The sequence below is a fragment of the Octodon degus genome, unplaced genomic scaffold (genome assembly GCF_000260255.1).
Source record: "Octodon degus isolate 3935 unplaced genomic scaffold, OctDeg1.0 scaffold00116, whole genome shotgun sequence".
Classification (NCBI taxonomy): domain Eukaryota; kingdom Metazoa; phylum Chordata; class Mammalia; order Rodentia; family Octodontidae; genus Octodon; species Octodon degus.
The window spans coordinates 5,790,051-5,800,712 of NW_004524692.1; the positions used below are offsets into that span (position 1 = coordinate 5,790,051).

The 10,662-nt window shown below is 51.2% G+C and overlaps 2 protein-coding genes across 8 annotated transcripts in view; both read left to right on the forward strand.

Annotated features, from left to right (window-relative positions):
- Arhgap30 (Rho GTPase activating protein 30) overlaps positions 1-9,200 on the forward strand; it is a 19,783-nt gene extending 10,583 nt beyond the window's left edge. Inside the window, exons 3-12 of one of the 3 annotated variants that reach the window (XM_004639977.2) lie at positions 1,569-1,713; positions 2,457-2,539; positions 2,703-2,810; positions 3,378-3,508; positions 4,150-4,321; positions 4,400-4,503; positions 4,581-4,658; positions 5,167-5,568; positions 6,507-6,772; positions 6,865-9,200. In XM_004639977.2, the coding sequence (XP_004640034.1) occupies positions 1,569-1,713; positions 2,457-2,539; positions 2,703-2,810; positions 3,378-3,508; positions 4,150-4,321; positions 4,400-4,503; positions 4,581-4,658; positions 5,167-5,568; positions 6,507-6,772; positions 6,865-8,481 (3,106 nt within the window). In that variant the 3' untranslated portion in view covers positions 8,482-9,200. The remainder of the gene's footprint in view (positions 1-1,568; positions 1,714-2,456; positions 2,540-2,702; positions 2,811-3,377; positions 3,509-4,149; positions 4,322-4,399; positions 4,504-4,580; positions 4,659-5,166; positions 5,569-6,506; positions 6,773-6,864) is intronic. The other 2 variants (XM_023699843.1, XM_023699844.1) reach the window with 2 other exon arrangements.
- A 1,087-nt stretch (positions 9,201-10,287) lies between these two features.
- Usf1 (upstream transcription factor 1) overlaps positions 10,288-10,662 on the forward strand; it is a 6,937-nt gene continuing 6,562 nt past the window's right edge. For 3 of the 5 annotated variants that reach the window (XM_023699834.1, XM_023699835.1, XM_023699837.1), the window contains exon 1: positions 10,288-10,395. In XM_023699834.1, the coding sequence (XP_023555602.1) occupies positions 10,328-10,395 (68 nt within the window). In that variant the 5' untranslated portion in view covers positions 10,288-10,327. The remainder of the gene's footprint in view (positions 10,396-10,662) is intronic. The other 2 variants (XM_004639918.2, XM_023699836.1) reach the window with 1 other exon arrangement.

The window sequence follows — 10,662 nt, forward strand, 5'->3', positions numbered from 1 at the left end:
AAAAAAAAAAAAAAAAAAGATCAGACTTATAGTGATCCGTCTGTTTATAGCCTCCCAGAAGCTGGGATTATAGGGCGCACCACCATGCCCAGTCTCAATCGCCTTCTCAGCATGCTCTGAGGGTGGGGCCGGCATGACAGGCCTGGGGATCGAATCTCTGGCCCCTGTGCCTGCTTGCAGGTGCTTTACTCTGCTGAGCTATTTGGCCAGCCCTATTTTTTTTTATTTGATAGAGTCTTGCTATGCAGTTCAGACTCATAGTGATCCTCCTGTCTCAGCTTCCCTAGTGCTGGGATTTCAGACTTGCACCACCATGCCCAGGTTTGGGGATGACATGGCATGTGGTACTGGGGATCAAACTTGGGTCCTTGCGCTTGCCAGGCAGGCACTTAGACCACCAAGCTATCTGTCAAACCTTTATTTATTTCTTTTCTTTTCTTTCTTTTTTTTTTTTTCTTTTTTCTTTTTTGTGGTACTGGGGCTGAACTCAGGGCCTTGTGCATGCTGGGCAAGCACTCTACCATTGAGCTACAGCCTTAGGTCTATGTCAAACTTTTAAAGTATTTCTCAAACTGCTTTTCATAGTTGCTGTGTTATTTTACCTTTTTACTAGCAATGTATAAGGTTCTAAGTTCATCACATTCCCTGCAACATTTGTTACTGTATCTTTTTTGTTATAGCTATCCTGGTGAGTATAAACTGATACTTTATTGCAATTTATATTTCCCTAGTAACTGATGATGTTGAACATTCTTCCATTTATTTATTTATTTATTTACTTATTTAATTTTGTGGTACTGAGCATTGAACTCAGGACCCTCTGCTTGCCAGGCAAGCACTTATTCTACTGAGCTATCTCCCCAGCCCCATGAAGTCTTGATATATTAAAATGCAAATATTTTCTCCCATTCTGTAAGTTTTCTTTTTGGCATTGTGCTGTGGATTGAATATAGAGTTCACTTCATTGTTTTTTGAGACAAGATCTTACTATATAGTTCAGGCTGGTCGTGGACTCACTTTGTAGTTCCGGGTGACCTCAGACTGTCAGTAATCCTTTGCCTCCGCCTCCAGAGTGCTGGGGTTACAGGCACACACCACAACACCTAACTAGACTTCACTTTCTTGATGTTGTTATCTATTTTCTTTGGCTGCTTGTGCTTTTGATCTTATATCTAAGCAGCTGTTGGCTAATCCAACCAAGTTCTTGAAGGTTTACATATGTTTCTTTCTAAAAGTTAGATCCATCCATGGCTACCCTGAAGTGCACCACCCACGTCTGCTGACTGGACCTAACCCCCACACTGCTACTCAGAGCACCACTGAATCCCTGACATAACCTTCTCGCACTTACCTAGCCTCATCTGTAGCCTCATGTTCACATCTACATGTCCACATACACAGTGCCATATGCGCTGCCTCATATGTGGGCATATGTGCCCCAAGATTCTCCTTCCTTGTGCTATGTGTGCCAACCCATAAGCCTGGTGGCTATCAGGTGTACAGTTCTGGTAACGTTGTCCCACACTTCACCTTGTCCTACCATTCCTGAGCACTCTGCACCTCCCCAGGCAGGAGTTTGAGACAGAGCGGAAGCCTGACCTGCGACGGGATGTTTACCTGCAGGATATTCACTGCGTCTCCTCTCTGTGCAAGGCCTACTTCAGAGAACTGCCGGATCCCTTGCTCACTTACCGACTCTATGACAAATTTGCTGTGAGTTCAGAGTGGGGATTAATGGTGGAAGACAAGGCTCAGAGGTGGCCACTTTGGTTGTGACAGGTGTGTCCCTGGCCAACCACAGTCCTCATGATCCTGAATGACAAGAGGCCACAGCAAAGGACTCTGGGGAAATGATCCATCTTCCCCAAATCTCCTAGCCCTGCTCCCTCTGCCCTCCCCATCTTCCCTTCCTCCCCCTCAGGGCCCCAGGATACACCTTGACTTCGCAGATAGAGGGCCAGTTATCAGAGCGCAAAGGCCCTTGGGAAGCACCTAAGAGAAAAAGAGTACTTTTTTAAAGTTGAAGCTTTTTCAGGGATGCACTGCCATGAACTCTAATTGTATGTTAAACATCTTTTGAATGATAAAAACACATGACAAAATTGGTTTCCTGAATTGAGTAATATTTTTAAAAAGTTGCGCTTTATTGTGCAAGACACTGAGAGACCCCGGACAGCAACGGTGTTCAGTCCCATCAGATAGACGGTGCAGATGTCGGGCTACTGTGTAGTCCCTGATGTCTCAGGGCCAGAGTTTTACCAACAAGGACAGGAGGCTGTGGTGTGGCAGTGAGTCACCTGAGGTCACAAAACTATTAAACAGCATAGTCAAGATTCAGCTGCTATCTTTTGTGAAATCTGATCAGGGTAGGAGCAGTGTGACATGCAGCAGAAGGGTTCGAGGGCCTGGCTTGCTGGGTCGCCAATTCCTGCTTCTCACACCCTTCCCCCTATCAGGAGGCTGTTGCTGTACAATTAGAGCCTGAGCGCTTGGTGAAGATTCTAGAGGTGCTTCAAGAACTCCCTGTCCCCAACTACAGGTGTGTGAGGCTCCCTCCCCTGACTCCCAGGTGGGTGAGGTCTGCCCCCCACCCCCACCCTGACAGCCCAGTCTCTCTCTCAACTGCAGTCTTGGCTTGTCCCTCTCAGTCCCCAAGCCTGGCTGGGGTGTTCCCTGTGTGATCCTGGCCCCACTTTCCACAGGACCCTGGAGTTTCTCATGCGACACTTGGTACACATGGCCTCATTCAGTGCCCAGACCAATATGCACGCCCGTAACCTGGCCATCGTGTGGGCCCCCAACCTGCTGAGGTGGGTGCGTGTGGGGGCTGTGTTCGGGGATGAGACTTGAACTTCAGGGAGGCTGTTTCCAGGATGGGGTGTGGCCACCTGGGTGCACTGCAGTGGGATCTGGTGAAGATCTTGGCTTTTTCAACACTGTACCACTGAGCTCTAAGGCAGGAACATGAGAGGTCTTGCCTAATATTTGTGGAGCAAATGTCATTCAGTCTATTGGAGAGCTGGCCTGCATAGCCCTCATGCTGGAACAAGGCATTGTGAAATGCAGCGCTTACCAGGCTGTCTTGAACTGCAGTGTGAGATGTGGGAAGAAGTAGTTTAACCCTGAGGAGGTGTCCAAGCAAGGCCTATGGAGGGAGGTGGCATTAGAGACTTGTACATGTTTGTAGCATAAGAGGTGGGGATGGGGTCAAGGACAAGTAAGAGAGAGCGTATATGGCAGTGGTAGTGAACTTGTGGCACGAGTGCCACAGCTGGCTCTTTGTTATCATTGGACGCTCTAAAAGGTTTGCCATCACTAGTGTAAGGTATTTCAGGGGAACTGTGGTAGGCTGGGGGCATAATTCCACCTCTGCACAGGTCTAAGGACATAGAGGCCTCGGGCTTCAACGGGACAGCGGCCTTCATGGAGGTGCGAGTGCAGTCGATCGTTGTGGAGTTCATCCTCACACACGTGGACCAGCTCTTTGGGGGTGCTGCTCTCTTGTCTGGTCAGTGCCCTTCCTGCTCATCACCCGTCATCACTCTCAGTCTGGGGAGTCATATCAGAGTGATTTGTTGTTGCTTTGTTTTTCACAAATCCAAGGCCTTTACCCTGAGATGTAGCTTCAGCCCTTTTTATAATTTTTATTTTTAGACAGGGTCTCCATAAGCCACAAGTTGCCCAGGCTGGGCTTCAGCTTGCGATCCTCCTCTCTCAGCCTCCTTGAGTGCTGGGTCACAGGCCCATACCATCATACCTAGCTCTGTCAGAGTTATAAACAGCTTTAAAAGTTAACTAGTTCTGTTTCCCTATTCTGAAGATAGGAAAGCTGATTCTCTAGTAGTGCTGGTGACAGTCATGTGGAGAGGGTCCTGGAGAGATAACAGTGTAGTCTGAGCTTGAGCAGGCCCCTTTTGCTGTCTGTCTGAGGCAGAGCTTGACTTCTGAGTCATTGTCTGGGCTCCCACAGCTAGTAAGGCTCACCCCACCCACACCCTTCCAGGCCAATGTCCTGGGATATGCTCTTGTGGAGCTGTAAATGGAGGGACTGTCGTCAGGGACTTCCAAATACATCCCCAGCTGGCAACTGGTGAGGGGAGATGAAGGCTGGGTACCTGATGTCCCTCTGTCACTCTGTTCTTTTCCTAGGTGGTGAGATGGAAGGTGGATGGCGATCAATGCCAGGGGCCCGGGCATCAGGCAGCCCTGATGACCTCATGCCCAGGTCTCTGCCTTACCATCTGCCTAGCATCCTGCAAGCTGGTGATGGACCCCCTCAGATCCGGCCCTACCACACCATCATTGAGATTGCAGAGCACAAGTAAGGCCTCCTCTGAGCCCTCCTCTGCTGCGCTGATCCCTGGACTCCAACCCCCAGTTATTTCTCCATTGCCTGCAGGAGGAAGGGGTCTTTGAAAGTCAGGAAGTGGAGATCTATCTTCAATCTGGGTCGCTCTGGTCATGAGACAAAACGAAAACTTACACGGGGAGCTGAGGACAGGGGTAAGTTTGGGCAGAACAGGGGAGCTCTGCCGAGGGTGTGCAAGGTCCTTGGCTCTATGCACAGCCCTGTGTTTCAGAGGACAAAACCAATAAAGGGACACTGCGGCCAGCCAAGAGCATGGACTCACTGAGCGCTGCAGCAGGGGCCAGTGATGGTGAGTACAGGCATGCACTCCTGGGTGTGCATGCACGAGCACCAGTGCAGGCCTCTGTGTGTGTGTGTGTGTGTGTGTGTGTGTGTGTGTGTGTGTGTGTGGTGTAAATGTGGCCAAAATATTTAATGAGTACTTATGATACACAAGCCGTGTTGAAAGACACCAAGTTGATATTGGTGAGCTTATCATCTAATCCATGGGCAAGTGCATGAGTGTTTACTGGAAGGGGCCATGTGGCAAATGTACGTGTATGGGAGGGATGGTGAGTGACTGTATTTGCAGGGAAGGAAGGGGGTTCCCTAGGTATGTGTTGACGAGGTGACCTTTGGCATACTGGCTGGGTGGAGGATGTACAGTTATGGCCAAGGGAAGTTGGGCCTGGTACTTTCTAAGCTGTCCTGCCTCTGTGGCCCAAGAAAGAAGATAGCATTTTCCAGAGCCTTCCAGAGGAGTCTCGGCCCCTGGAAACTGAGATGATTGCCTTCCTGGCCTTCTGTTTCCTCCACAGAACCAGAGGGCCTGATGGGGCCCAGCAGTCTCGGGCCAGTCCCACTACTTCCTGAGAGTTTGGAGAATAACTCTGTGGAGGCAGGTGGAGGGGAACAGGAACCTGAAGCAGAGGCACCAGGTGGCTCGAACTCAGAGCCAGGCACACCAAGAGCTGGGCGATCAGCCATCCGGGCCGGGGGCAGCAGCCGTGCGGAGCGCTGCGCTGGTGTGCACATCTCAGACCCCTACAATGTCAATCTCCCACTGCACATCACCTCGATACTCAGCGTGCCGCCCAACATCATCTCTAACGTCTCCTTGGCCAGGCTCACCCGTGGCCTTGAGTGCCCTGCCCTACAGCCCCGGCCAAGTCCTGCCTCTGGCCCTGGCCCTGGCCCTGGCCTTGGCCCTGGACCCCCAGGTGAGGACCCAGGGATTGCTGGGGACTGGAACGAGAGCCAGATTTTAGACTGAATCCTTATGTTGAGGGTGCACACTAACATGGTAAAGGCCTAAACCCACAGGCTTTGGGGTAGTAACATGAGCTGCCTTGCTGGGTTCAGGGTTGGGGTGTTTAGCAGTATGATCAGGTGGTGTGAAATCCTCAGAGAGGGGCTCTCTGACAGACTTCAGATGAGGACGTAACCAAGGATGGGGTCTGTGTCACACATACAGCAAGAATTACTAAACACAAAGGAGAGATATATGATAGGTAGGGCAGTAATCATAGTAGTGTTAACAGCTAACTTCCCCCAGGGGCTTGTTATGTGCCAAGGGCTATGCTAGGTACTTTGGGTCCCTATCAAACTTTGCAGGCATTGGTTCTTTCCATTTTCTTAAAATCTTATGACATAGGTATTATTGCTATCCTTATATTACTGCACTGGGACCTGAGAATTGGGTCAAGCAATTTTCAATTAATTCCAATAGGAAGGGGCAGAGCTGGGATGTGATCCTTGCTCTGGCTCCAGCTCTTGAAGTGCCACAGATGGGAGGTCCTGAGGCAGCATGGCATAGAGGGTAGGGGATGTAGAGTTATGTATCCTTGGGTGCAGAGTTTGGCGGTGTGACTTTGGACAAGTTGCTCAATCTCTCCGAGTCTCAGACAATACCTTGTATAAAAGTAGTTTGTTTTTCAGAGTAAATAAGATAATGAGCTGTACAACACAGTGCTTGGCACCTGATAGGGTCTCACAATGGTAGCCATAAGCTGCTACTTAGAGAAGCTGGTCTGTGAGGATCAGCCACATGGAATAGCTGTGTTGGATCCCTACCAACACAATGCCAGGAAGAGCCCCACTGAAAGGGCCAATACTGGCTTTGACTTTTGTGTTCCTGGGACTACCTCTCTCCCAACAGATGAGAAGTTGGAGGAAAGGCCAGATCCAGGTCCCCTGGCTGACTCAGGCCCGGCAGACATGATTCCTGCTCTGGAGGACTGCCTGTCCCAGGAGGTGCAGGATTCCTTCTCCTTCCTAGAGGACTCAAGCAGCTCAGAACCCGAGTGGGTGGGGGCGGAGCATGGGGAGGTAGCCGAGGCAGGAGCAACAGGAGCAGCCTTCTCCCCTGGGGAGGACGACCCTGGGATGGGCTACCTGGAGGAGCTCCTGGGAGTTGGGCCACAGGTAAGGAGGAGCTGCGCTGGGTTTGAGGGTGGTATGGAGTCCAGAGGATGGACAGGGCCACCAGGTCCTGAGCCACAATGCTGTACCTACAGGTGGAGGAGTTCTCGGTAGAGCCACCCCTGGATGATCTTTCTCTGGAAGAGGCGCAGTATGTTCTGGCTCCCAGCTGCTGTTCCCTGGACTCTCCTGGACCCCAGCCTGAAGTGGAGGAGGACAATGGGGAAGAAGTCTTCCTGAGTGCCTATGATGACCTAAGTCCCATTTTTGGACCAAAATCCCTGCCCTGGGAGAATGTAGGGAGTATGGAGGAGGAGGATGTAGGGCCTGAAAGGCAGGCTGCAGGGCAGGCTGAAGAGGAGCAGGCATGCGAAGAAGTTGGGGAGGACAAGGAGACGGAGCCTGGAAGCACAGTGGACATCACAGAAGAGGCTGCGGGGAGTCCAGAGACCGAGGTGGTGGATGGAAAGGGTGGTGAGCAAGGAGAGGAGGCTGAGGAAAGCCAAGAGATGATGATTAGCTTGGAAGAAGAGAGTAAAGAAGACAGAGAGGTCAAGGGAGAGAAGCCCCAAGAACAGCAGGTGGTCGAAAGTATAGAGAAAGCTAAGAGTATGGAGGAATCAAGAGAAGAACAGCCTAAAGACACAGAGAAGGAAAAACAAATTCAAAGAGAAGAGGCTAAGCAAGGAGAAGAGGAAGCCCCCATAGAAGCTGGACGGGACCCAGAGCATGGGGCCCAGGAACTCTTGGCTGCTAAGGAGAAGTGCAATGTTGCATACAAACAAGAGGCTGAGGGAGGACAGCATGCGGTCAAAGGGCAGGAGGGGGATGAGGACCAGAGGGCAAGAGAAGACCAAGCACACAGTGAGGACACCAGAATACCAGAAGCAGCAGCTGAAGCAGCAGAAGGGGAGGTTGGCAAGGAATGGCAGAGTGCAGATGAACAGGCTGAGGGAGACCAGAGGGTTGGAGACAACCATTTGGAAGGGGTCCTCTTTGATAAGCCAGGTGCAGAGTCCCCAGAAGTTGACAGCACCAATGAAGGCAATGCCTGGTTTTCTGAGAAAGAACAGGAAAACTCACAGCCACCCCACTCAGAGGAGACAGAACCTGAGGGACAGCTGAGTCCTGTGGGCTGTGATCTGTGCCCCTGTCCCTTTGGGTCAGCTGGTGGTGTGGGCATGCGCCTGGCTTCTAGCCTGGTTCATGTCCAACAGGTCCGCTCTGTGCCTGTAGTGCCTCCCAAACCACAGTTTGCCAAGATGCCCAGTGCAATGTGTAGCAAGATCCATGTGGCACCTGCAAACCCATGTCCAAGGCCTGGACGGCTTGATGGGATTCCTGGGGAAAGGGTGTGGGCGTCCCGAACTTCTTGGAGGAATGGGGGCAGTCTTTCCTTTGATGCTGCTGTGGCCTTGGCCCGGGACCGCCAGAGGACTGAAGCTCAGGGAGTTCGGCGGACCCAGACCTGTACTGGTGGAGGGGACTATAGCCTCATCAATAGAACCTCCCCGTGTCGCACCATCCCTGCCTATTCTCCTCGGCCCCTTAGCTGTCTGGAACTCCCACCTGAAGGTGCAGAAGAGTCTGGACCCCGGAGTCGGCTTAGTCTACCCTCTGGAGAACCCCAGCCACCTGTTCCTCTTCTGTCTCCCCAGCGCAGATCATATGCATTTGAAACACAGGTGGACCCTGGGAAAGGAGGACCATGATTAGGAACCATGCCCTGGGCACAGCAGACCAACAAATTATCTGGAATCTCTAGGGTCCTTGACTGGCTGTCTCTTCTTCCAAAACAGCTATAGTACCTCAGTCTACAAGTTTTGGCCCTCCAGCTCCTCTTTGTGACTTGGGTAGCACCACCTTAGTGAATTTACTTGCGTTTCCCTCAGGCACAAAGCACTCTGAAGAGATTCCCAAGAAAATCAGCAAGATCCTGTTCCCATGAACAGTGGTCACTGACCAAAGAGGACACAAAGCAGACAGAAAACTTAAGAGATTTCTCAAACTGAAGAATAGAGGGGGAATTCCAACGAAGCTCCTTCTCTGAGGCTGTGAACTCCTCTTTGTGGAAGCCCAAGATAAAGGCGGGGAAACAAGTCCAGGTCAGAGTGCACACACAGAAATTTCTAGAATCGCTCATTCCTGTTCTGTTCTGAGACCCTTCAATATCTCTTGTCCTACTTAGATCCAGTTTAGGAGGAACATGTTCAAGAAGCTCCCTGAATCTTCAGTGTCTGTTGGAAGGACTGGACCCCATCTTTTGTCTCTGACCATCTTACAGAAGAAGTCCTGCCTGAGATTTCTCTGCCCCTTCCTTTTCTCCTTGGAATAACTTTAACCCATTTTAGGAGGGGGTGCATTTAGGACTGCTTGTCTATACTGGTGGGTCCACAGTCTACACTCTAGTGAGGGTGAATGTTTCAGAATAAAATTTGTATTTTTACATTTGAATGGCATGGTGACTCACTAAGGTTTTGAGTGATAAGGATCATATTTTCATGTATTTGGCCAAATGTCACTGGTGGTAGTGGTGGGGTGTTCTTCCTTGGTTGTTGTCATGGAAACCTGTGGCTAGAAACTAGAGCTGGGTTCACAGTGGTCAGGAAATGGGGAAGAGAAACTTACATTTACATAATGCTCCTTCTGTGCCAGGAACTGAGTTAGGTCTTCTGTGTAGATAAAAATGTTGCCTTGTATTTCATTTAATCCACATAACAATTCTGTACACTTTACAGATGAGGAAACTAAAGTTAAGTCAAAATGATTGTCAAAGATCTGAAAGGTAAAAAGTGGCAGAGATGGAGTTGAGATCAGGATTTAACTAACCCCAGAGTCTTAATTGTTTCTATTACACCACACTACTCTACATCAGTTATGGGTATATTCTGAATAGGAATTGGAATCAAAGCCTGGAGTGGTGGTGCACGCCTGTAATCCTAGTATCTGAGAGTCTGACACAAACAAAAGTGGGAGGCTGAGGCAGGCTAGCCTGAACTATATAAGGCGACCCTGACTCAAAAAACCAACAGAACAACTACAAATTGGGAATCAAGGTTCTTAAGAGAAAGTGCAAGCCTCAGAAACACTGGAAGCCCCGGGTCTGAGTGACTGCTGGCACCAACACAAGGGCATATGTCCCCATCTCTAGTGGGAAACCCTTCCAAATGATGTCCCCATCCAAGATGGTCTCCCAAATACTGTGGCCCTTGTTAAAGATGGCGCCTCCGCTCGACGTTCCTCCCTTGAGCTCAGCTGGCTTCCCTCACTCCCTTTTCTTTTAATTAAAAGGACCTAGCCTCGCATAAAGGTGTAAGTCCAAGCTAGTCGCTTCTTTTCTCGTTCTTGCCGAAAGTCGGACATCCCCCAGAAGACTGCCTATTTTCGCACTCCAGAGCAGCACCCGCAAGACACACACCTACGCACCCCAGGGCCCTCCAGGCTGAGCGGGCGGAAGTGGGGCACTCGCGGGCGTTGAGTGGGCGGCGCGGGTGGCGGGGACACTTCCGCCCCTCACCAACATGGCGGCGAGCTGCGAGTGCGCATGAGCAGCGGTCTATGGAGCTAACCAGGTCGGGAGAGAGAACGCTGTCTGGGGAAATCGGCGGCCGGAGCGGCAGTGGCCTGTGAGTGCGCGACCCCGCAGGGTTCTGGAGCCGGGCTGCACCTGGCCGGCGGGCGGGCGGGCTCTGGTTTTGTTTCAGCTTTCGGGGCTCGGAGCTCTTAAGGTGGAAGCCTTTGTTTTGGAGGAGGGGGCTGCGCCCCTTTCTTTATTATCTCCCACCCGCTTTGTGGGCCGGCGCGCACATCCCCGCCCTCCTGCGCTGCCCGACCGCGGCGCCCCGGTCCCTGGCGCCCCTCGCTGCCGCCTCCCCGGGGCGAGCGGGGCGCGA